The sequence below is a fragment of the Hylobates moloch genome, unplaced genomic scaffold (assembly GCF_009828535.3).
Source record: "Hylobates moloch isolate HMO894 unplaced genomic scaffold, HMol_V3 SCAFFOLD_8, whole genome shotgun sequence".
Taxonomy (NCBI): domain Eukaryota; kingdom Metazoa; phylum Chordata; class Mammalia; order Primates; family Hylobatidae; genus Hylobates; species Hylobates moloch.
Window position 1 is genome coordinate 100,849,399 of NW_026652283.1, and position 27,125 is coordinate 100,876,523.

A 27,125-nucleotide genomic window follows, 5' to 3' on the forward strand; every position below is an offset into this window, starting at 1 on the left:
CAGGAATGAACAACTTACTCCTCACACTTGCCACCCAAAAATGAGAAACTAACATTGTCCATGATTCCACCACCTACAGGACTTCTTCATTATGGTACAAGGTCAAAATGTGAGGACAGAAACATTTTGATATGTAAATTCAAAGGTCAAAGAAAAAGCTTTAGAAATTTGAGCAATAAATCAACTTGGTTTAATTTACAGGCAGACAAAAATTATTAATATATTTTATTCTAAAGGACAGGAGTACTATGAAAGGTCTGTATTTTAAAACATCAGGGCCCAGTTGCACCCATTGTCAGATTATCTGTTCAGGAGATGTGTGCTGCTGAACTCATTTTATAAGTTGAGGAACTAAGAATTTTGAAATTCTAAAACAGACTCCAAATGTTTCATGTAACCATATAAAAACTCAGAGAAGATTAGAGTTTCCTAAGAAGAGGAGGGATTTTGACTTATGTCACCTGGATGCATGTTCCAGGTTAAAAGGTATTCAAGTGCCAGCTCTGCCTTTGGGCAAGTCACTCATGGGACCTCAATTTTCTCCTATGTAAAAATAAAGAGATTGGGTAGACAAGACCCAGTGGGATATGCATTCCAATCCAGTTTCCTAATTCTAGGAGTCTCATTTTGCATATAAAAATAAGGATCAGCCAGGCACAGTGGTTCACGCCTATAATCCCAACACTTTAGGAGGCCGAGGCGGGCAGATCACGAGGTCAGGAGTTCAAGACCAGCCTGACCAACATGGTCAAACTCTGTCTCTACTAAAAATACAAAAATTAGCCAGGGGTGGTGGCACGTGCCTGTAATCCCAGCTACTCAAGAGGCTGAGGCAGGAGAATCGCTTGAACCCGGGAGGCGGAGGTTGCAGTGAGCGGAGATCGCGCCACTGCACTCCAGCATAGGCGACAAAGCAAGACTCTGTCTAAATAAATAAATAAATAAGGATCAAGTTCTCTGCCCTTCTTCCTGTACATAAGTATGTCATAGATTCCATACTTTCTTCTGTATTCTTTCTTTTAAAATGGTAGGAATACAATGCTACAAAATGTTCCAGAGTCTTGTCTAAATATGAATCTGTTTCTCCCTCTCCTTTTTTATCATTCTCTTTCTTGTTCTTTCTCTCTGCCTCTCTCTATCTAGGAAAGGGGTGATAATTGTTGTTTTGGCAACATATCCATTTTCTTTGGTCTGATAACAGCACCATGATTTTTTTTTCCAGGAATTATACCCTGTCCACAATAAACAATTTGAAGGAAGCTGCATTGAGGATTCCCACCTTACTCTGGCCAAGAAGCAGCTATCTGACCCAGGAGAGGCCAGTTAGATAACCTTCCCATAAAATCCAGGTCTTGAGCAGAGTGGCATAAAGGCAAAAAATGGCTAGGATTTATTATTCTTATGTCAGCGCCCTTAAGAAACCTTTCAGTACTTTCTACTACTTAAATCTGAGCAACTCGTGTCAGCGTTTCCCCAAAAGTAGTTTTGTCATTTTCCCTTTGATTTTGTAATCACCTTAAAATTTTACAATATAATATTTTGCTCAGATAAAGTCAGTTTCTGTTTCCTGCAACCAAAGAGTCCTAACACATACAACTTTTTAACTCAATCATTTGTTAAGTCTTAAGACTTGCCACCTAATCTTCCTGAAAAGCCATAAATATAGTGTGCAAAAGCAGAACAATCCATTTGCTTTACTAGTGTCTTAGGCATATTTCTGGGGCCTGGGATAGGATATAGGGCCTTTTCATCCTGCTCTTCCTTGGTTTTCTTGATGAGAAAAGAGCGGACTATTGACAAGTCAGGATAACTATTTGCTAACCTTCTGCCCAGCAAGACCTGAGAACATCTTAAGGACCACAGGGCAAAACCAGGTGGATGAGCACCAACTTGGTTTGACTGTAGAAAAGTATGTCTGTGTCATTTCCAGTCCCAGAACCCTCTGGTAAACTGAAAAAAATCAGGGAGACTTGAAGCCCCAACTCATAAAATTTATTCACTATTATTGAGCAGCCATTACCTATGAAGCACTGAATCAAAAACTCTGTACATTTTATCTCGTTCGAGCCATACAATAACCATAGATGGTTATTGTAAAATAATTTATAATTATTCCTATTTTACAGATGAAAAGGTTAAGCTTTGGAAAAGTTAAGACCTTGTCTAAGGTCAAGAGCTAACAAAAGACAAAGCCAGGATCAAACTGGGGTCTTTTTTATTTCACAGTCAACAGTTTTAATCACATTGACATCCTACCTATTGTGGACGCATTTCTGCTTCTGTGCCAGAAGTCAGAGTTCACCTGGCTAATATACAATGTAAAACCAAAAAGGCTTCCATTAGATTTCATGCCAGAAACAATCACCCAAGGGGTTAGGCATCAAAGTGAACTACCTTGAATGTATCCATTGCCTTTTATCCTCTCCCTGCCACTTGAGACTTTGCTGTCCTCTGTGTACTGACAAACCCTATCTTACCTGGAGCAGAAATATTTTTCAGGTTAAAACAAAAAAGGAAGACCACTATTCCTCACAGGTTAACAACACTCAAGAGCTTTGCCAAAGTTGTAACTCCCCCAGGGCTCACTGCAGTTGATGCAGAACTTCAGGGACCTCTGACTTTGCACTTTGCAAGCTGCTCCTACTCAACAGATAAAAGGGAGAGACAGTCACCCAGAAGTTAAATTTGACTCTTAAATACCCTCTCACAGAGCCTTTCACGTATAAATACCACCTTAAAGACTAAAAGAATAGAATGGAAAGCAACTATATGTTACACATTTACTCAAAAAAAATCTTACTACACAAGTTAACTAGTAGTTTCGTGCAAATGTTCATTTCTTTATTGTAATATACACACCTTGATTATGTAGGATGTTAATATTAGAGGAAACTGGGCAAAGGATATATCTTTGCATCTCTCCTATAAATGTAAATTTATTTCCAAAATAAAAGGCTTTCAAAAATGTAATTACATGCTCAGTAAGAGTCCCTACAGTATGCTCCTAAAGAATCACTGTTAGAACAGCATTACTGATGGAATGCAGTTGAAGTGAGAATTGAGTCATTTTCATCAATGATGTATCATTGGTAGCAACAGTACAGAGTTCCTCTAATCCAAAGCCATGGGAACAACACATCTTGCAAACCAAGGATTTAATAAGAGCTGAGCAAAAAAAGAGAGTTTGGTCATAATGCTTCACATCTGGGCCATAAACATACCTTCTATGTAAAACACTGTAGTAAATAGTATTGGCAGAGGGGAGGTGAAGCAGGCGTAGGGTGTGAGGAAGTAAAAGGGAGGACAGAAAGCACCATTCATATATTCACGAATGAGATGAACCTGAAGGAAACAAACAATCATTTTTCTTTAGCATCTAGGATCAGATCATGGGAAGAATTTCCACATTTGCATAAGTAACTTTATAATACAGAGGGAATAAGACACTGGAGTGCAGGTCCTCGACACAAGGAACTTTTTTTAACTTTTCCAAAGAAAGTTTCAGAAACACCCAACCAAGAGTTATTTGGTATAACCAAAGCATTTCAGAAGAATTTTAAAAAGCAATGAAAGCATGCAATATTTAGAGCCTCCAAAAAACTTTCTAAGAAAGTTCTTAGGATGATCAAATACAGAATCAAGAGCACTTTCAAGAATTTGAAGGTCTCTTACTTAAGGACCATGATCATTTAATCTTCTTTGCTAAGACGAGAAGGAAATATCTCACTAGGTCACCAAAGGTGATTACAATATTATCTTTGGATGTCATTGCAAAGAGAAGAGGCTGCTTTTTGTAAGGGTTTAATATAAACCTGCCTTAAAGCACACAGGAAGAATAGATGGTCTATTTCAGGTCTGTTTCCTCCCCAGTTCATGGAATCAAAGCAATATAATATGCAGCTGCTTTAATATTTCTTTGAAGAGTATTTGCTAGAGAGGAATCAGGAAACATTATTCTAGGACAGAAAGCACCAGTCACATCATGAAACTTGGGCGTAAAAAATCCCTTGACTGATCCAGTTTTCTAACCTCTCTTCTTATTTCATAGACTTTCTGAGGACATATGACCATGAACCTGCAATTTAGGAGACATGGTGATCTGGCACTAAGCTCTGATTTCTTTTCCAATGAGACAACTGAGATAAATTCATACGAGAATAAATCATGGCCCTAAAACAGAATCTTAAAAAAAAAATGCCATTAGTCTCTGATACTTTATTTTCAAGGGGCATATCTACTCACATCCTACTTATAACACCCTTAAGGTAAAGATAAAGTAAATAATTCAGTTTTTGAAATTTGTATTTTATTGCTCTCATGAATGAAAAGAAAACATAATCATCTGGTACATTATGTTTGTACATTACTGTTTGAAAACCATACCGTGATAAACTCCTCCACCTCACCCCAAACAGCTTGATAAAACCCCATTTCACTTTATACCGGTTTGTCTTCTATTTATATTTTAATAGAATAATTTGGTCAGACATCCAAAGGACTTCCCACTAATGAAATAAGAATTTTCTAAGGAAAATCAATTTATAACTTGCCTTAGTATCCATCAAAGACAAGAACAGTTATTAAAGTCTGACACACAGCAACCATCCTCAGACTCAAAAGAACCAGTGGGACAGTATCAGAGACAAGCAAAGGGTTAACACAGCTGATTTATAGGTTAAGAGAAGGATGCAACATAATTTTTTAAGACAAACACCTGGAGGGAAAAAAAGCAGTATTTTGTTTCCACCTCAAGAAATTACAGACAAACATGAAGCAAATCACATCATCAGAATACTCAATTATCTGAACATGCTAATTAACTAAATGTAATCAACCGCTTTCAGTCCTCTTTTCACCTGCTGTAATATTTCTAGTGTATTGCCTTCCTTATTCCTCACAACCGGTAGAACATTAGACAGTCTGCATGGTGCATCAAAGGGAAACAAATAAGCACAGATTTTTGCTGATGGCAGGAATTTCTCATGCTCAGGGCATACGAATCAACAATATGGAAATGGCAGTACTGGCTGTATATTTTAATTATTATCCACACCTATTTTGCAAAAGACATTTAAAGTTCAATTAGGTAATATGAAGCTCAGTTATGGTTATTTCATAAAACTGAGCGCAGACAGTCATTTAAAGTAGTAAATATGCAGTCATGACAAAATTAAATATTCATGAAATCAAGAGCGACTGGAAAGCTGAGGATATCGGAATATTAAAATTCATCATAGTTTTCACAATGTAAATCTTGTATGCATTTGTAAGGCACCCCGGTCACATCTAGAGTGTGTTCAAATTCTAGTTCCTTGGTAAACTTCCATTTAAATAACAATATTGATTTTGGAAGATAAACAACAATTTTGATTCTTAGCTCAGTTTCAAAATGCAAAACAATTCTGTACATTTGCAAATCTGAACTTGCTAAGTGAGCCTGTCTCCAAACACAGAACAGCAACTCAATGTGATCCCGACATGCTTCCAGCATTTATTTAATCCACTAGTATCTTAGGAAAGCTCTAACAGAAACCAAGGCAATCTCCGTTAAGGGGCACTTCATGACACACAATTCCTTTCTAACTAGCAGAAGTGCCCATTTTCCTGCACACTTCCTTAAGTGAGCAAAAGTGAGAAAATAGATTAACTGACTCATTTGGTTCCAATAGTCTGATTTGTTGAACCAACTTTTCCCCAATATTGCCAGGCAGTTTCAAAATATATTAACAAATGTACAGTGTACACTTTATACAGATAAAACAAAGCAACATTAGCTTCCACAAAACTAAACTCCGAGTGTGTGAAGGAAGACTGCTCAGAGACAAAGCTGTAATAAACACATCCTACTAATACTACCAAGGCAGTATTTTCTATGCCATTTCCTCTACTTTACAATTTTCTCAGCGGAAGAGACATCAGCACCAGAAAATAACATTCAAGCCATTTCTTACTAGAATCCAATTACCTGAAGAACTCCTCTTTCCACAGCAAGTAGCAGCTATCCCCTGGTCTACAATGACACAGCAGGGCTGCAAAAGATTTGTAGGGCTCATCTGCTGCCAGGCACTTGATCCCTGCCCTCCTAGAAGGAAGATGCCAGGTCAGGAGGAGGACCTCCAGCTTAGAGCGGGGTTAAGCAGGGCACTCCATTCTGCAAATGAGCCAAACTTTGCTCCCATTGTTATCTTTAGGTTGATGTCACCACCCTCCAAGGAGTCTCAGAAGCCACTTGGCAGCTCCTAAAGAAATGTTTCTCTTAGACCTATATCATCCAAATAAGCCTCAATTATACTGCGAGGGCAAGCAAAGGTCTCATCACTGCTCTACTGAGGTGCTGTGCTTGCCCAGGGCATCACACCGCACGTACCAGAAGACTTTTCTCTACACACACCGCTGAACACTGAAACCAGGACAGACTTCTGCACATACCGTCCAGTTCGGAAAGTCACTATCGCCCATGGATCCCCTTAAATCTTAAGCCTTCTTCACATCTGCCACCCCCACCCCCACACAAACCAGGGAAGGGGGTTCGGGAGCGGAGGGGTTAAAGTGACAGCCACGACAGCAACTCCTTGGTTTTGTTCAAAAGGTATCACAGCGCCAACACTGTGGACCTACCTTGCTCTCTCCTTTCTCGCCGTTGGGTCTCGTCTCGGGATCGTCGCTGTCCTCAGCGCCTGCACTCTCGCCGGGCAGTTCATCCTGAGCCAGCTGCTGCTGCGGCGGCTGGGGCTGGGGTGGCTGTGGCGGCGCCTGGCAGGCTCCGCCAGCCCCCTGGGAGCGGGGGATGGGCTCCGGGCGCTGAGAAACTCCCTCAACATCCATCTCCATCTTCTCATTCACTGGAGGGCAAGACAAAAGCGGAGTGGAGACTTGGCAGCGGCGCCCGGCAGCTACTCAGCTGCCCGTGGCACGCATGGCTCGCCGTGGAGGGGCCGCCTCCCGCGCGCCCTCCCTTCTGCCACCCTTCGCCCGCGCTCCCCGCAGCTCCGCTCGCCTGCTCGGCTCCGGCCCTGGCGGCGTCTGGGCCGGGGAGCGCGAGGAGCGGGTGGCCGCGTGTCCTTGGAGCGCTGGCCTTCAGGCGCCTCCGGCAGTCCCGCTAAGCAGAGCGCATCCCGGCGGCGGCGGCGCCTCCCAGCCGCGCTCCCAGCCTCAGGGCCGCTTGGGGACTTGCTCTCCAGCCCGGCCCACGCTCCTAGCCGCTTTCCAGCGTCTCTTGGGGCCCCTCGGCGTTTCTCCTCCCTACCAACCTTCTGAACAAAGTTGCTGGAAGAACCAACCTGGTCGCCGGGCAAACTGGCAAGAATAGGGACTGTCAGGTGCAAGTGAAATCTACCGTCCCCGCCCGCTGACCAAGCGCCGACCCTCAGCCTTACCCCCTCCCCAACGCAAAGGAGCCAAGGAAAGGAGGGATCTCCGACCTGTGCGAGGTGGTGGCGGCGAGGACTAGAAAGAGAGGAGCGTGCGGAGGGCTGGTGCGCCCACCCCCAACCCCAGGTGACCCCCGCCTCCGCGCTGGCCCTGGTCCCCTCCCTCTCCCGGCCGAGCGCGCCTCCGGGGTCAGTCTCTCCGGGCTGCGCGTGTGTGTATCCCAGAGCTCCGCTCCGGGGTCTGGTCTGCCGCTGGCGGCTCCGCGCCGCACAGCCCTGCTCTAGAGAACTGGAGTAGAGAAGGAGAAGCCAACGGCAAATTCCGGGCAGGAAGTCGACCTACCCTTGCCTCTGGCCAGGTCGCAGGTTAGAACCGGGAAGGGGTGGGGCCCCTCGGGGACAGCGAGGACGCGAGTCTCGCGGCGCGCCGGAGTTTGGCGTAAAGGTCGGCAGCAGAGGGTCGATGGGGTAGGAGGAAGGAGAAGCGAGAAGTCGCTGCCAGGCATTTACTGCAATGTGCCCGGGGCGGGCGCCAGCTGGGCGCCGTCTCTTTTTGGTGGTGAGTTCTGTGCTGGAAAAGCGTCCTCAGCAGGGCAGGGCTCCACCAGGAGGCTTCGGTGGTGACCCCAGGGCAAGCAGTGCGTTGCGTCTATAAATTTAAATAGAGATGGCGAGGGTAGACTAGGAATTCTTAAATCAGGGTTCACCACTAGTCAGGTGAACAGGATGACTTCTCAATTTAACACCACTTGATCCTGGGTAGTAGCTTACAACTTCATGGGAACTGCCACTGCAACTCTGCACATCCAGGAGGGACCTTCAAGCAGCTCTAGAGAGAAATGGCGGGTTATCAAGAACCTGTTCAATATTAAATAGAGCTTATTGTTCTGGGCTTTGAATTCTATAATGCTCCCAAATGGATCAGCAGATTAATGAACTATTCATGCATTTCTTAGCAGAGGATGGTTTTTTTCCACTAGCATGTATCACAGATCACACTTGCTTGATGAAACTGGAAAATTGCATTGCTTATCCCATGAATGCTTTGCATTAACTTAAACACAACTTTTACATATCAAGACACACTGTCCCATAGATGCAGTTACACAAGAACACATCATTAGGTTAAATTCCTCAATGCTATCTTTTAATCTGACTCTGCATGTGTGACAGAAATTAATTGCCACTTTCATCAGTGTAGACAACCAACCTGGGTAATGCAATGTGAACAAGCTTTTGAAAAAGAAGAAAAAGTTTAGGGACCAAATTACCCATTCTCTTTTTCTTCAGATTTTCTAAAAATCAGATTTCAAGTTCGTTTTCTAAATTGGGAATTGCTGAAAATACAGTGAGCTCCTCCCCAGTACCTGGTAATAAACCAACAATCATTATAGAACGTTTACAATGGTAAATTAGATTATATATGTAATGTGCTTAGCAGAGTGTCTTTGTGCATAGCGAGCACCTAATATTGTTATACTGAGAACAGTAAGATGATATAAGTTCACAATGAGTGTTCATCTGAAGACCTTGATTTGCAAAAGAGAAGCTACCAGTTTAAATTACCTTTATTCAAATTTCCTAAAAGATATTTGGTATCTTTAGAGAATGAAGCCCCTTCTGAAGACAGGAAGAAAGTCAATAATATTTTGTGCAATAAAGGTTTGAATTTGTCAGGTTTTTTTTTTTTTTTTTTTTTCCTACAGTGTAGCAACAAAAATCACATGTCAGTTCAGACAGCAGCAGCAATAGCTGACTGGTAAGTTATTATTCTTCCATGCTTGCTACTTCCAAAATACGTTTGTGAACTTCTTTCAAGGCTTAAATGAAGATTAAATCAAAATAAAGATACAATACTTCAATTAAATTTGTTCTAAATTTAGACATGTCCTTTTAAAGATTCTTATTGTTAAATGCAAATATTTCTCCTTTCTTTTGCCCCTCTATTTTTGGGGGACAGTTTTTTTTAAGCATCTGTCACAAGTAAATATGGACTCGGAAAATATATTACATTTCAAAACTGTTGATTGCACCTAATTATGCATGTAAATTGCTACTTCAAGCATGGAGACAGCTTGCAACATTTTGAAAATTTTGCCCTACTAGTCATCTGAGGTATTTGTGTTACTATTTTGCAGTTGCCTTAAATGACTCTTCATTTCTCAATTAACTTTCCATTAATGATAGGTCTATGAATAATTTTGACCTTTGACTTTCTCTTCCCAACTGATTTAAATTAGTAAATCAGCACTTTCAACAACATCACCCTTCTTCCTATTTATACCAGACCTCTTGATTTTTTGAGTCACTGAAATGGGAGTTTACAAAAAGGTGTCCTGGGAGAGTAGTCACTCTAACTCCTTGCTACTGAGTATGATCCATGAACCAGAAGCTTCCCAACATCTGGGAGTTTGTTAGAAATGCAAAGTCTTGGGCCCTACCCTAGACCTACTAAATCAGAATCTACATCTAACAAGTGATTCCTACCACATTTAAGTTTAAGAGCCAGTGCTCTGGCACATCACATGGTTGGTCTTTCTACATTATAATCATCTATGGGCATTCATTATTTCCCTAAAATACTACCAAGAAAGGCTCACTAGGAAAACACAATTTAGCAACTTTTTTTTTAAGACATTATATTCTCCACCACCTCTCATCCTCCAGGATCTTAGTGATGCATAATGAAAAGTTTCATAAATTAAGAATTTATCGGCCGGGCACGGTGGCTCATGCCTGTAATCCCAGCACTTTGGGAGGCCGAGGCGGGTGGATCACTTGAGATCAGGAGTTCTAGACCAGCCTAGCCAACATGGTGAAACCCCGACTCAACTAAAAAAATGGAAAAATTAGCTAGGCATGGTTAGCAGGTGCCTGTAATCCCAGCTGCTTCAGGGGGCCTCGGCAGGAGAACCGCTTGGACCCGGGAGGTGGAGGTTGCAGTGAGCCAAAATCACGCCATTGCACTCCAGCCTGCGGAACAAGAGCAAGACTTCGTCTCCCAAAAAAAAAAAAAAAGGATTTATCTATATTGTATCTCTGGTAATAAAAGCATACAGTTTTCTAAAATCAAAACGCATTAACCTATAAAGCACTTTGTCTTGAATAATAAACTTGATGAAAATATGTGGAACTAGTTTCTTAGAAACTTGGTTATTCTTGACCTTCTTTCTACTTGAGACTTGAAAGTCCACAGTTTCTTTCTGCTGGGATAACTAACGTCTTCGGTTGCAAGGCAAACAGAAGCTGACAAGTGCTTGTCTGTGCAGTGGCAATCTAATAAAGCTACAATAATTTGGAGTGAGTTTGGACCAAATTATGTGCCCCAATATTTTTAGGGACTATAAAAAATTATTACAAGAATTTCTTTAAATCACACAGATCAACAAATTGTTACTTTAAAAGGCTATCTAGTGTAGTACTTGTCACCTTTAATGTATATGAAGTCACCAGGAAAATGTTGTAAAAATGCAGGTTATGATTCAGCAGGTCTGGGTTTGGGTGTGAGAGTCTAAATTTCTAACATTCAGGAAAAGCCAGTGCTTCTAGTCCCCAGACCTAAAGGGTTTGCTTTATTACCATTAATGTTTCTCAAATTTTAATCGTGGGAAACTTTTTAAAATCTTCAATGCACAGACTACTAAGCCCCAGAAAAATTAAATCAGAATATTTGAGGTGGGATCTAAGCAGTTTTTAAACCTCTCCAGGTGATTACAATGTGTAGCCAAGATTGAGAAACAGTGCTGTGAGTCTGTGAGTGATTCTCCAAGTGTGATTCCCAAACCAGCAGCAGTAACACCTGGGAATTTGTTGGCAATGCACACTCTAGTGTCTATCCTAGACCTACCAAATCAGACACTCTAGAGGTGAGATCCAGCAATCCATGTTTTCACAAGGCATGATTTTGATGCATGCTCAAGTTTGAGATCCACTGCTATGATCAAAGATTCCCTGCTACTGCATGTGAGAATCACCTGGGGAGTGTTCAAAAAACACGATTTCCTCCCCCACAATCAATTAAATTAAAATATCTGAGGGTGAAATCTAACATGTTAATGTTTAAAAGTTCCCCTAGGTGATTCCAATTGTACAGACAAGGTTGAGAAGGATGTCTATAGACTGAATTTTTATGTATGCAAATCAGTGTTTCCATGGAGCAGCAGTTTCTTCTATGCTAGTTTAAAAAAAAAGTTCTTAATCTGCAAAAATGGAGACCTAGAAAGGTAGAGTACTATCCCAATTATCATAGATTCAAGTTAGTGTATTCAGTCTTTTCCAATGAGCCATTTTTCCTTCTTGGTAACATGACAGCAGCTTCTGCTATCTCCAGCAGGACTTTGATGTGAAATGATTCAATTTTAACTGGCTATGAGATGTACCCTGGCACCAGCCTGCAGTGATTAACGATTCCTGTGTCAGATTGGTTAACCATCTTCAAGGATGTTGCTGTAAATCAAGTCTCTGCTATTAAGGGCTTTAACACCTTGCTACCCAAAGTGCAATTCACAGATCATCACCTGGGTGCTCGTCAGTATCACCTAGGAGCTGTTTATGAATGCTGACTCTCAGGCCCCACCCCAGACCTACTGAATCAGTGTCTGCACCTTAGGATCCCCATCTGATATGTATGCACATTTAAAATTTGAGAAGCACAGCTATAGTGTATCCCCATGATATACAAAAAGATATACCAGCCACTTAATCCTAACTGTTACATCTCTTGGCTCTTCGTGGATGTACATCCGTTCTGAGAACCTTGCGGAACTCTTATGCGTAAAGTTCCAATTGCAGAGAAATCTACAAGCATCCTTCCCTTTGTTTTAACCCTTCTAGGTTTAGCACCACCGTCCAGTAGAACTTTCTACAATGATAGAAATGGTCTTTATCTGTGCTCTTCAATAAGTAGCCACCAGCCACATGTGGCTATTGAACAAATGAATTGGCTAATATGACTGAGAAACTGAATTTTAATTTTATTTCATTTTAATTGATTTAAATTTAAATAGCCTTATGTGGTTATTGGCTCCACTATTGAACAGCACAGCTCAAGAGTAATCATCTTTACTCTTGCTCAATCCTTATTCGAGTTCCCAGGTTGCACACCAGCCCCTCCTTCTCAGCTTTTGTATGTATTAATCCCCAGTGAATGCACCAGGAAGAAAAACATCTGCCTTTGCCACCTCATTTACATAATAAGTAACATTATGCTTATTATTTTGAATGAGAGGAGTTTAACTTGAATTAAATGCCACCAAAAGTTGTCAAAACCTTTTTCATAGTATTCATAATTGCCTAGCTTTAATTTTACAGCCTTTTCAAACATCAGCAGACATAGAATGCATTTGGCAACTGTTTTAAGAAAAAGAGACAAAAGACTGCAAATGGATTCAGAGTACAGGATACATAAAGACATCCCCCCCCACCCCAAGCATCTTGTTGGCGTATAATGGAAAGTTGATTACATTGAGTGCATCTATGTTGAAAGTAAATATCAAAACTTGCAGATTACTCTCAAAATGGAAGGTGAAATGCAAGACAAAAGAGAGATCATAGAGTTAACAGTACTAGAAGATAGCAAATGAAATTCAAAATAGAAATGTACTCAACACTTAGTCTGGATATTAAATATCTGTGGAACCAAAGGAATAAGATGGGGTGAGATGAGAGGAGAGGGGATAAAACAAAAACACTCATGATTTGAAAACAGAAACCAACCCCCTGGAGCTTTCTCTTCTCTGGGATAAGAATAACAACAACCACACTTATAATTGCACTGCCTATCATTGCTTAAGTGTGCTCTGTACATTATCCCCTATAATCCTTTCAATAACCATGTAAGGTGGGTATGATCAGGAAAAAAATTATTCCGGAGATTTGGATTAGTATTTTAACTAACACACCTCAGGAAGGCAGAATAAAAATAAGCAAATCCCTACTAGAGAGGGAAGAGGATAGTGTTAAAATAAAGTCAGCCCTTTTCTTTGACTGAAAAATGACGTGCATCACTTCTAAGCTGAATTAGCCACAACCTGTCTTATAAAAGGAGGCTAACACTAGGAAAATATTTCATCAGGGTCTATGCCTTGCCCAGCTGCTGATTTGGTACTGTGTGATTCAAAATTATTCCCACAAAGAAATGTGTAGCTAAGGGCAACAGTCTCACTTCTGCAGGATGGTCACTTCATAGCAACTGAAACCAATAAATAGACTGTTGTTGTCCTCAGGAAAGAAACTCCAAGGGACTTCAGATAATATGATTTCAGGAGGCTGGCTGGGAGCTCAGACACCATTCAAAACATCTTGACTTTCATGAGGGCTTCTTAAGACCCACCTCATTCAGACATCGTTTTCTCAAAAACGGAGGGCAAGTTTATTCATAATCCACATCAATCCAGTTGAAAAGGGAGGAAGCAGAGTGAGGATGAAAGAAGACAAAAATATTTACTCCTTCAGTGATGAACTAAGAGGGCCAAACTCGGTTCTGTGTTTCTACACCTTCGCTGACATCTTAATAAAATTAAGCCACAAACCCTAATAGTTGTCTTGAGCAATGTTTGGAAGATGCACCACCCTTTACTTGCTCACACACGTTTCTTAACAGATGACTAAAATTTTACGTGTAGTTTGGGGACATAAGAATTCCCAGGATTCTGAATTTTAATTTTGGGGTCACCCAAAAATGTTTCCAGACCTTTTCAGTTTGAAGAGCAGTCACATTCTGCCCAAGCAATATCAGAGCAATTCTGCCTTAGTGAGGTGGCTCATTCGGCTTCCTGAATCTTGTGCAGAATGTCAGCTTTGCTGAGCTGGTTCTGATAATTGGTGCTTCTGAATGTTTAGGTGTGGTACTCAGAAATGCAGTCCCTCTCCTATGATCTCCCGCATTTGATTACTTCTGTGCCCTTCACTTTGATTTGGGCCTCCCAGCTTGGATTCCTGGTTGCCATACTGGGGATCTTTTCTTTCTTTCTTTCTTTCTCTTTCTTTCTTTCTTTCTTTCTTTCTTTCTTTCTTTCTTTCTTTCTCTTTCTTTCTTTCTTTCTTTTTCTTTCTTTCTTTCTTTCTTTTTCTTTCTTTCTTCCTTCCTTCCTTCTTCCTTTCCTTTCCTTTCTTTTCTTTCCTTTCTTATTTTTGAGACAGACTTTTGCTCTTGTTGCCCACGCTGGAGTGCAATGGCACGATCTCAGCTCACCACAACCTCCGCCTCCCAGGTTCAAGGGATTCTCCTGCCTCAGCCTCCCAAGTAGCTGGGACTACAGGCATGCGCCACCACGCCCAGCTAATTTTGTATTTTTAGTAGAGACGGGGTTACTGGGGATCTTTGTTGCATATTTACATTTACTGGGATCTTTGCTGGACAGTGGAGCCATACAGATGAAGCATGTGGTAGTCTTTGCTTTGTAAACAACAGCAATATGGATACTTAAGGTATGCCACAAAATACTATGAGAGCACCAGAAAGAAAAAAGTTAGTACACACCCACTTACCCCAGGAGTTTCAGCAACCAGAGTGTTCTCCCTGTGTATCCCTTAGGAGTCTTAAACAGGGAACCCAGTAAATAACGAACCCAAGTTCTTAAGCTGAGAAATAAGGCCAAAGAATATCCAGGGCCAAAATATCACCTCTATTACTGACAACATCTAGGTTGGAGGATGTAGCTTGTGTCTGTAAGCAAATGGACTTCCTATTTATGAACACTGAGATCAGGCAGACAAATTCACCCAGTCACAAACAGTGTGGGCATGTGCCCTGCAGGCAGCTAGCTCCCAGAAAGAAAAAGGAGGAGGCCAGCAAACTCAGTCCATCTTTTCCCAAATTCACTAGGCAGACAAGAAACCTCTCCTGGGGAAGAGGGAGTGAAAGAGTTGAGAGAGGCCAGGGTTGCTGTGCTAGTTGAACTCCACACACATGGAAGGAAATAGATATGGGGAAGAAGTGTTATGCTTCCCAAGTGAATCCTGCTTCAATTTCAGCCCTGTGTCCTATATCCCATGTCCCAATCCCCCTTGCCGACTGCTGTCTCCTGCGGCGGAGGAGAACTCTGGAACATAGCATGGATAGCTCCATTTCCTGCCTCATGTATCCACTTACTGGCCCTATAGGACTGCTCAGTCACCATCAGCTCTACCAGCCACACTTCCCTCAGTTGCAGAACTAACTACAACTAACAACAACCTAGACATGGTTGGTCAGAATTAACATTCCTAGTACAAAGCTGTCAAGAATTCAACTCCTGACCCGGCTCTCATTAGCGTCATGCTCTCATCTCCTGAGCAAACCAGAAATTTTACGAAGGTATAAAGCTTGCAGAGGAGGTGCTCTAGCAAGTACCTTTTATCTTACAAGTGCCTGATAAATATTACATTTTCATAATTTGGCTTTTTAAACCACAAATTATCTTTCATACTCTCATGTAGTATGTTTTAGAAGGCCCACCTAATGCAGTGCCTTGTACAGGGTGGGAGCTAAATAAATGTTTGAGAATGAATATTAAAATCCTTTTATGTGAATGACTTTGCATCTCATCTCAGAAAATTTAGTCTTCAAAAAAGTAAAACAAGAACAGTCTATTTGGAACCTAGGTTTCCACCATGGATTTACTATGATCACGTTTGTGTCAATTTCACTGAACTATTGTAGGAAGGTGAGTAATTGCAACTTCACACAGATCTCTTTTCTGAGTCTCCATTTCCCTATTTGTGAAATAACGTGTAATGTGTTCAACTCAAAAACTGAGATTACAATAGTAGATATCTTTTGACTAGTTAATTGCACACTGAAAGTATCAAATAATCAAGTGAAGGTGGGAAACCTGTAGTTTTTAATAGTATGCTTTCATTTGCATCTCTTCTCCTATTTCTAGATATTGATCCCCTGGTCATTATGTTCTTTATCTGTACACTTTGCTATCCATTTTGAAATCAGAGCATAACAAACATGTACCACTATGGCAAATAATTAGATGCAACATTTTGGAAAATGATAATTTAAATGTAAATACAAAACACATAAGAAAAAATAACCCACAGAGGCAGTAATAAACATAATAAATAATCCTCTAAGGAGAACCAGAAGAGTGTGGATGACGAGTTAGAAGGTACACCTGGATAAATTTCTAGAGAAAAGAGAAGGACTACTATACTGGAGAAATAGAAATTTTGGTGGGTGATACACACCTTTTTCATATTTTGATATTCTCACATACCTTTAGAATAGCATACATGCTTAGAAATTAAGACATACAGAGATGCCAACTGTTTACTTCTCACTATTCTCTCTCTTTTTACCCCTTAGTATTCAGGCTCCCAGCCCTCTGCTCTGTCGACACTGTTCTGTTGTGTGTCACTCATCACCTCTCCACTGCAGGAATCAATGGCTTTGTGGTTCCTTTATCTTCATCATCTGTCTGTCCCTTATTTCACTCAAATTTTATGAAAAACAAATTCCAAATTACAGACTCTCAAATTTTCTGAAGAAAAATTGAGTGAAATAATCAATCTTACACAGTCTTAATTCCTCCTCCTTTTCTGACTAATCCTTCACCAACTCTCATTTTTATTCTTTGTTCCCTATCCATCCCCAAGTGACCTGTTCTACTCCATGAATATTCTCTCTTGAGACCTCACGAAACTTTAACTTTCTTGAAATAGCACTCATTATTAATCACCAGAGAGATTAAACGCACCACTAGGCATTTAATGTATAACATTTCTTTATTTATCATAACAGCCTCATTGCAATAAGCATTGCTAGCTCCATTTTATACCTGAGAAAAGTGAGGTTCTGAAAGTATAAATACAATGCCTAAAGCCACAATCCTGGTAATAGCAGAACCAGGCATTTGAATTCAGGCCTCTCAGACTCAAACTTCATGATCCTTTCCACCTATATATGTCAATGATCTCTTGCTATATAACAAATTACCCCCAGAACTTAATACTCTAAAATAATAAAAATGGTTTATGATGCTCACACAACTGCAATTCAGACAAAGCTTGGTAGATGTGACATGCCTCAGCTCTATTCCACATCAGCTGGAGCAGCTCCAGTGGGGGCTGAAAGCTCCACATTGAAGATGGCTCACTCATGTGGCTGGCAAGTTCATATTAGCTGTTGGCTGGGGCTCAAGGGCTGTGGGCCAGGGGCCTCTGTTCCTCTTCACATGAGCTCACCAAAGGCCGCTTGGGCTTCCTCACAACATGGTGGCTGTGTTCTAGGAGCAAAGAATCTTCTAGAACAAGGCAGAAAGCTACCAGAACAAGGCCATTTCTTCTATACACTGTAGATCAAGGCAAACACAAAGGCCTACCCAGGTTCAAGGGGAGAGGACATAGTCTCCATCTCTTGATATGGAAGTAGTAAAGTATTAAAAGAGCATGTGGGATAAGAGAAAACCCTGTTGCAGCAATATATGGAAAAAACAGGCTGCTAAATGATGATTCCTCTATAAATCCCATCTATGAAGATGACTTTCAAATTTATCTTTAAGCCCTGACATCTCTTCTGAGGCCAGTTCCATACTTCTGATTGTCTGTCAGAATTTTTCAAAAACCAAATTCACAAAGCTCTTTATTAAAACCAGGTTTTATCCAATTCTTTGTTATTTATGTTAACAGCACAATTCTTCATAATCATCAAGGCTGAACAGCTCACATGCAGTTTTGACTCTTCTTTCTAGCTCCCCACATCCAAACAGTTGCTGAAACCTATTCATTGTGTTTCATTAAACAATTATTCATTTATTTATTTTAAAAAATGGTATTGAGTACTTACTATGTATCTGGCCCTGAAATGGTTAATGTTAGTTATTAGTGATGGAGATAGCATAGTACACCCACACACATATCTATGAAAATATATATACATAAACTGTATGTACACACACACATAATGTCTTTGCTCTTGAGTAGTTTGCAGACTTACGTAGAAAGAATAGACAAATCAAAATGTTAAAATTGTTATTATAAGTATTATACTCTAGGTAAACTCATGGTGCTGAGGTTGCAGAGGAAAGAAACACTAACCTAGGTTTGGAGTGAGTGAAAGGTAACAAGAGAGGGCCGGAGAAGAAAGTGAACCCTAATCTGATTTTAAAGGAAGAGCAAGAGTTTTATTACATCTGAGCTCACACTTTACAAACAAATCAAAACAAAACAGTATGCCACTTTGCTCAGGGTGACTTGAAGTTGGGTGGCCAAGAGATAGTTTCTGAACCATTGAATGATAACCAAAGCTAAACCTCTGTTCAAATATATATACACTCTTAATAAATGTGTCTAACTTCTAGAAAGTGAATTAATTTAATAATAGTCAGTATCACTGAGCACTGAGGTATTTGAAACTCAATGTAGAGAGATTTTTTAAAATTGCTTTTTAAACAAGAAAGAAAGAAGCCTTTCACAGACTAGTGTGCTGATATTTTGCCAGGTTGCTCTTAGATCCATTTCTCATTGTTTGTTGTGTTCCCTGCTCTGCTCTGTGTCACAGGAAACTACATATTTGGGCTCTTTTGCTAACTGATCTCTGGGTAGTTTCAGTCCATAGGAGGTACTGGTAGAAGATGGCAGGGTGTAAGGAGGGGAGACGCTAGGGTATTTATTCCCCTCTCTCCTGCCTCAGCTGCATCCAGCAGCAACTACCTCTCCTCTGTGGCTCCAGCTCTTGCCAGACAGACAGATCCTCCTTCAGTTGCCCTAGGTCTCGCTGGGCAGCAGCCCCACACACCCCCACCACTGTGGTTTTAGTTACCACTATGTGGCCCCAGATTCTAGGACCAGGTAATACACCTTCCTTTCTGTGGAATTCTAGCCCTAGGGCTGGGAACAGCCTCCTGCTCTTGCCAACCTCTGGGTGAATTCATCATCTTCTGCTGGCCATCCCATATGTGACTGAATCTATCACACTCTCTTCCATTTGAAAGGCTAGAGTGGTAACTGGTTTCCTGACTGAACTCCGACTGGTAATACTTAGCTCATTTTAAAATTATTTTTAAGTGTGGTAAAATACACGTAGAAAATTTTCCATCTTAACTATTTTAGGTATACAAGTCAATGGCGTTAAATACATTCACATTGCTGTGCAACCACCACCACCATCCGTCTCTAGAGTTCTTCTCATTTGCAAGCCTGCAACTCTGTACCCATTGACAATAACTCTCTGTTCCCCTCAAACCCTGCCCCTGGCAACCACCCTTCTACTTTCTGTCTTTAGGAATCTGACTATTCTAGGTACTTCATATGTGTGAAATCACACAGTATTTATCCTTTCCTGACAGCCTTGTTTTACTTAACATAATGTCCTCAAGGTTCATTCATTTCATAGAATGTGTCAGAATTTCATATCCTTTTAAGAATGAATAATACTCCATTGTTATATATATATGTGTGTATATATATATATACACACACACACACACATATATACGCACACAACATTTTGTTTATCCACTCACCACAGATGGACATTTATGTTGCTTTCACCTTTTGGCTACTGTAAATAATGCTGTCATGAACATTCACGTAGGAATATCTCTTTGAGTTCCTGCTTTCAGTGCTTTTGGGTATATACACAGAAGTGGAATTGCTGGATCATATGGTAATTCCTATTTTTAATTTTTGGAGGAACTACTGTACTGTTTTCCAAGCAGCTATAGCATTTTACATTCCCACCAACAGTGTAAAAGAGTTGCAATTTCTCTGTATCCTTTCCAACATTTATTTTCTGTCTTTTTGATAGTAGCCATTCAAGTGGGTATGAGGTAGTATCACATTGTGTTTTTTAATTCACTTTAATGCCAGAATAGTATCTTAGAATGGTAAAAAATTTTTGTTTCAACTATGTCTTCTAGTCATATGGTAAGCAGTAGGCAGGATTTCTGGCATTAAGTTTATTCCTGCTCTATGTTTCCATGACAAATTTAAATAAGAGCCTTACCAGCACCCAACAACTGAGGCCCACTGAGGATTTCAGAGTAAGACATGCCTTCTTCAAATCCCACTTCAGCCACTCACTCTATGACCTTGGACAATTTATCCACCCCTCTCTCTGATCTCAGTTTTCTCATCTCTCACTTTGTGAATAATAACCCATGCCTTGCATAGCTAGAATAATATTTTCCCTTCATATTTACTTACATTCCAGATTCTTAGTTTTAAATATTTCATGCTTCACATCTTGCTACCTTGTTTAGATAGTGAAAACTTCATATGCTTTTGTTGATACAGTATCAATAAAAAGAACTGAAAATGTGCACATGTTGCTTTCCCTCCTGGCTAGGACTGCAAAAAGTAGCTAATTAAGAGTGCAAGTCCCTGATGTCTGATGAATATAATTTTAAATTCTAACTCCACTACAAGTATATGTATGACTTTGGAAAGTCACCTAAATTATTTAATTTCTCTGAACCTCAATTTCCCCACCTGTAAAACGGGGATAATAACATTTCCTACACCTTTGGGTTGTTGTGGAGATTAAATAATATAATTACATAAAGCTCTCATTACATTTGTAAATTCCTACTAGGTATTATTAGACTCTATTCGAACTGCAAATTTAAAATTTAATAGACCCACTGTTGAAAGATACATTGAAATATTTTCATATCATGCAGGGGATTTTAGTTTGGGGTTATTTGAGGACACGCTAATAAAGACTATTTCTACCCCAATTTTTAGCTCTTACTTGGGTGTCTGAAACTCCAGGGTGCATAGTAACTTTGTATCAGTTAGGTAACTGCCTGTATGAGTTGGACAAGCTCTAGCCACCTGGTCTTTCAGTATGTTTGAATGTTGGAATTCTATGGCATTGTGCTTTTTGTGTAGCACAGGAAGTCAGAAGTCTAGATTTTGATTAACAATCCCAAACAGAGCTAACCGTGTTCTTCTTACAAAGGCATAACGTATGCTCAACCACAGTCCATACCCCTCAGGAGTGTGTAACGACCATAACTCATTCACTTCTCATTCCTTAAGAGAGCAAATTAAGCATAATCTCTACCTCATTCATTCAGCCCTTCATTTCACAAACCTTTCCTGAGCACTTGTACTAGGCTCTAAGAACTATGCCAGAAATACAGAAATGCAAGACATAGCTCCAGCCCTCCAGGATCTCAGGAGACTGACAATCAGCACTACGTGCTGTGGGAACCCAAATGGTGTCTAACTCTCAGTCTGAGGTGTCAGGGAGGAAGCAGTGGCTGGGCTGAATCTGGAAGGATGAGGAGATGTCAACAAGAAATAATAAAAGGGAGGGAGCATCCTTGCTGTTCAAAGTGGAGAGAACAATAAGTACAGAGCAAAACGATGAGTCTAATATGGTACATTGCAGAAACTCAAGTGTGTAAAGGAGAAATGAGAGGTGGGTGGAAAGGTTGGCTGGACCCAGATCATGAAGGTGCTTCTATATCATGGTAATGATGGTGGTATTTTAAGCAAGGAATAAGATGTGGGAGATTTCATGATAACCCTATAGAGAAAAGTAAGATAAGAGGGCAAGGAAACCAACTAGGGGACCAGAGCTGTAAGAGAAGCAAGAAATAAGATTTTGAATAAGAGAGCAACCACAAAAGAAAGAAGAGGTGCTGTATTCTAGAGGGAATTAGAAGCAAAATCAACAGGACCGAGTGAGTCATTAGATGTACCTATTGCTTCTAAATTAAGAATGTCAAGATCACTGAGCAGACTATAAATGTTCTCTGACCACATGTGGGTACACCAAGCAAGGCTTCAAAAGATGGCCAAAGTAAGAGCAAAATCAATGTGCCATGTAGTCAGACTCCAACCAAATCTGACCTGTTTTTACCAACTATGCATTGAAATGTCAGAGGGCAATGAATTCTATGGGATTTTTGTTGAATAGAAAAAAAGAAAGAACCCATACTTTCCTGGTAGTGCAAATTTTTGTGTCTGTGTTTATAGTGCTATTTATTCTGAAAGCTCTCTTCAGTCTTTTACAGGAAACTAAGTATATGCTTTTCAGTGTCAATCATCAGACAGCTAAAGACTCTATTTTTCACTGTCATTAAGCAAATCTTCACCTACACAAAACCACTTTGTTTTTAAGGATCTCTAAATAAATAACATTTACTAACCTTACTGATATTTACTAACCTCACCCATTCTATTTCTTAAAACACCTTGCATGAAGAAAACTCTCCTCATACTTACTGTAACTCTCTCATATGTCCAGGTAAGTCTCTTTCTTCTCATGTTCTCTGGGGTATGTTGAAGAATAGCTGTTTTATGAAAGGGATAGATTTGTTTTTGACTAGCTCTTGTGAGTGAAAATGATTTCTTCCTCAGAGATCAACACAAGGTGAACTACACTAAATGTAATTTGCTGCAAATTACACTTCCCAGATTCCACAGCTAATCACTCACCATTTATAAATAAAGGAATTTTGGTTTACAATAGGAGAACTAAAGACTTTGAACACCAATTCCAGAACTAGGCTTATTGTCAAACATTTTCTTGCCTAACAGTTTTTATGTAATTTAGAATAAGGCAACCTTTATGGAGTTTATAGTCGAAAGACACGATTTTGGGATATATTTGGCATATGTCTTATGGTAACTCTCCATGCCTCAGAAGGTCTTAGTAAGCTGGATGACTGGGTCTTCCCATGGTTAAGTATTGGCCACATTTTGGGAAGATGTTGGCAGGCTGGATATTGGGTGACTGAAATCCAGATTTGGAACCCAGAGAAACAAAAGGAGAATACAGAGTGAAAGGTAGGGCCAATTCAAGGCTGGATGAAGAAAGAAACTGCAGGGTTTTTGTTTTTTTTTTTCTAGTCAAGATGTTTTGGGCTGCAAGTCAAGGAAAACCAACTCAAATTGCTTTAACAACAAAAGAAATTTATTAGTTCATGGAACTAAAATGTATAGAAATAATATAGTTTCTAAAACAGTTTGAAGTGGGCTCTGACTTTATTTCACTTCTATTCTCTTGGATCTATCTTTCTATATTGTGCCATCTTTGTTCTCAGGTTGCCTCCGTACTCATTGTACATAACCCCCCATGAACTAATCACCATGACCAGGAAAATATCATCTCGTTGACACAAGCCAATCATGTCTTGCCCTTGGGTATGAGTGTGGTGGTCAGTCCTACCAAACCATATGCCTACCACAATAGAAAAGGAGTGGAATAGATGCTAGAGAGGCATCAATCCCACTACAATACCCAATAAATTCGTAGTCAATGAGTACAGAAGGGCAGAGCCAGAAAAGAAGGGAGACAAAATAAATTGAAAGCAAAATAGTCATAGCACCATCATCAGACTCAATCCACCCAGCACAAGAGAATCTCACACTGGAGCAAAGCTAGCCTAGGATGACAGGATGATTGCATTTTTCCTGTTGTTCCTAAGAATAACTTTTGAGGGAGGTTTGAAGCCAACACCTACATTCATGACAACCATGTCCTCATTTAAGTTATTAAGAAAAGAACAATGGTGTTTCTTTCATGGCAGTAAATCTCCATGCTAGAATAAGAAAAAGAGACATTCATTTTTTTTTCAAGCAACTAATGTGCTAGTTAGTAAATATCTGCTCTTAAGGACAAAGTAGAACTCAGAAACATTGAACATTTTATGAAATAAAACAGCCTGTTTCCTAAGAATTACACTATGTGCAGTTACAGGCTGTTCTAGTACTGTCTGATTCCTTCAATAGGAACAAAAAGTTTATACACCAATATTGAATAGGGAAGGGAGAAGGGTCATAGACATAGGGAAAGTGCATTTTATAATTTATCAAGATCTGAGTACAAAGACAGTGTGTTTTGTTTTTGTTTATATTAAGAAGGTCCCTCGGAGAATAAATCAATTAGTAAATATCTTTCACAGTGCTTGGCAAGTAGTAGGTACTCAATAAGTGTTCATTGAATTAAAGTATTTATTGAGTACCTTGTAAGTACTGTGACAGGCATTGATGGTAGCTTAGCAGACACTGCATGTCCCTTGGCACTCACCATGTCTGAGTACATGGATTGCTCTTGTTAAAAGCATCTAAAACCCTCTGCTTGAGGGAGATGCTTAGTCCATACAAGTGGTAGGCTGGAGGTGCTTGGAAGTTAGCATTGCTGGGAGCAACTTTCTACCAATGATGGATGGAAATGACTAGTTAAATATTTTAGCTTCTTTGCCCCTCAGGTAGGAAAGCTCTACATTGTCTCCCAGAGGTCCTGAGTAGGACTGAGCTGCAGTTGCCCACAGCACTAACCTGCTCATCAATACATCTTTCTACCCATCCATTTTTCATTTTTCCACTCTCCTGCCAGTGCTTCTTGGGATCATCTCCTAAATCAGCTCTTTTTGCTTGCAAAGTTGTCTCATGACTAGCTTCTAGAGGAACACAGCTTATGACAGTAGCTCTCCTAATAGCACTCTCCCTTTCTTTCTGTCTAACAGATCCCAAATATTTTGGAGAGAGGCAATAAGCCTATCCCCAGGATATGAATTATTATTGGGATATACCAAACATGACAATCTCATTTCAGTTTCTACAGCCCAGTCTTGCAGATATGATCACTCTAGTCAATGAGACGTAAGCATAAAACTAATGAAAATTTTCTGAAGAAGCTATTGCTATCATAACAAAAAGTTATAGATGTGACTGCCTTCTTTCTGCCTTAAATGTAATCATGGTACCTGGAAAGAGCTGCAGCAAAGAGATCATAGCAAAAATTTTGCTGGCTGCAACATCATTGACCTACTGAGCCAACAACAACAATGGCCTATCTCCAAAACTTCTTGTTATGAGAGAAGATAAAGTTTTATTTGTTTGTCAACTTTATTCAGATTTCTGCTACATACAGTCAAAAGCAATCCCAACCAATACAAATATGTTAAGGGTTGAAAGAGATAATAAAGGAACAACTCATGACTGTTTCACTGTGGAGTAAAAACTAAGTTATAAAACAATTATACCATTTTTATTAACTCTAAGGTAATGGGTGTGATGTAATAGTTTGTTCAAGCACAGGTTGAACAACTAATTGGGACAGATTGAAGGGTTATAGGATGTTTAAGACTAGAGGATATTTTAAGTCCCTTCCAGCCTTAAGTTTCTATCATTCTCTCACTACAGGGAAGGAAATAATTGGAGGAGTAGTCCCAGCAGTAAGAGAGAAGAAAGAAAGACATGGGCCTTGGAAGATAGATAGGATATGAGTAAAATGAAACAAAGAGCATTGCAATTAGAGCAAGGTGTTGGAAATGTATGCTGCAGAAATACTGCCTAAAACATGGAAGTCTCATAGCTGAAAGCACCAAACTTGGGTCCCCCTCTCCCCACCAAAATGAAGAGAGAATGCAGCTGGAGATGATGAATTTCAGTGTGGACGTAGATGTAGACATAACAGCCATTTCAGAAGAGCATGTTTCACCTGTAATATCTGCTATAACTGAAGTCAGCTGATCTTGCTTTTAAACCCTTTTAGGAATTCAAAATCAGCTCAATGGATAATGACAAAAGTGTTAACTTCTGTGACACCATTCTCTAAAGATGAAACCATAATGTCATCAGGGGTGGCGTTAAATGCCAGACTGAAGAGAAAGTGGAAGAGACTGATACAGCGGAATGCAAGGATACTGGACCCCTGAGAGCAGCCTGTTGTCATTGCTTGGCATTTACAGCATCTGTAATTCATTAGCTATTCTTTAGCAAAACCCTGTGAAGTAGATTCATTTCTTTTTTAATGAGGAAACAGAAAGAAGACCAAGGAATGAGCTCAAAGCAACCAAAAAAATCTTTTCAGTAGTAAGATAAACAAATGTTACCATGAGTCTGAAAGCTAGAATTCTACAAGGGGAAGAAATATATGGCCCCTGCTAATTTTAACCAGGACCATTGCCTGTGTAATTGCAATAATAATAAAAGCTACTGTTATCTATGTTTTACAAAGTGCTATTAACTAAATTACCTCATTCACACCACACACACACACACACACACACACACACACACACACACACAACAGAAGGTAGGAAAGTCAAAAATTAGATCCTCATTTTACAAAGGGGAAAACTGAGGCCCATAGAGGTTAAGCAATCAGCCAAATTAACCAACGAAGACCACCTAGCTGGCAAGGAAACAGAATCCCATGCAAACTCCCATTATCTGTTTATTACCCCTCCCTATCATGTAGGTTTTGGCTACAACAAACCAACTTGATGGCCAAGTCTGGTTAATCCTGGAGTGCCAAGATACAGGCCAACACACAGATATGTAACTTGTTAGTAATTATGTAATTCACTCAACTCACTAAATTAATTATTTATTAAATGCTGACCATGTGTCAGACACCATGCTATGTGCCCTGGGTCCTTAGGGAAAGAAATTGTAAACTCCTGGCCTTGAGGAGTTTACAGTTCCCTTCAAAGGACCCAAGTGTCTTTGAGTTACTCTCCTCATATCTGAGGCAGAATCCCTTCCCAGGAGAGGCACTTTCAGTTCACTCTGGTGCTGGAGTGACACCTGCTATGATTTGCTGACTGGATCACAAAAGACATGGAGATTTATAAAAGTGAATAAAAAAGAATGGTGAGGGACACTAAGAAATTCACTCAAAACCATAAAATTACATGGAAATTAAATAACCTACTCCTGAATGACTTTTGGGTAAATAATGAAAGTAAGGCAGAAATCAAGAAGTTCTTTGAAACTAAAGAGAATAAAGACAAAACATATTAGAATCTCTGGAACATAGCTAACGCAGTGTTAAGAGGGAAATTTATAGCACTAAATGCTCAC

General features: G+C 40.1%; 1 protein-coding gene across 1 annotated transcript; it reads left to right on the plus strand.

Moving 5' to 3' along the window:
* Nucleotides 1-1,379: 1,379 nt before the first annotated feature.
* On the plus strand, nucleotides 1,380-26,328 carry LOC131384057 (uncharacterized). The gene is made up of 4 exons (XM_058442814.1): nucleotides 1,380-1,479; nucleotides 6,590-7,736; nucleotides 9,077-9,129; nucleotides 25,461-26,328. The coding sequence occupies exons 1-2, from the start codon at nucleotides 1,380-1,382 to the stop codon at nucleotides 7,255-7,257; spliced, it is 768 nt and encodes a 255-aa protein (XP_058298797.1). The 3' UTR covers nucleotides 7,258-7,736; nucleotides 9,077-9,129; nucleotides 25,461-26,328.
* Nucleotides 26,329-27,125: the final 797 nt, after the last annotated feature.

Bases quoted from the DNA above. Each gene is read 5' to 3' on its own strand.
- LOC131384057 (XM_058442814.1), top strand. From the start codon at position 1,380: ATGGCTAGGATTTATTATTCTTATGTCAGCGCCCTTAAGAAACCTTTC. The intron at 1,480-6,589 runs GTAGTTTTGTCA...TTTGTTCAAAAG, and splicing joins GTGTCAGCGTTTCCCCAAAA to GTATCACAGCGCCAACACTG.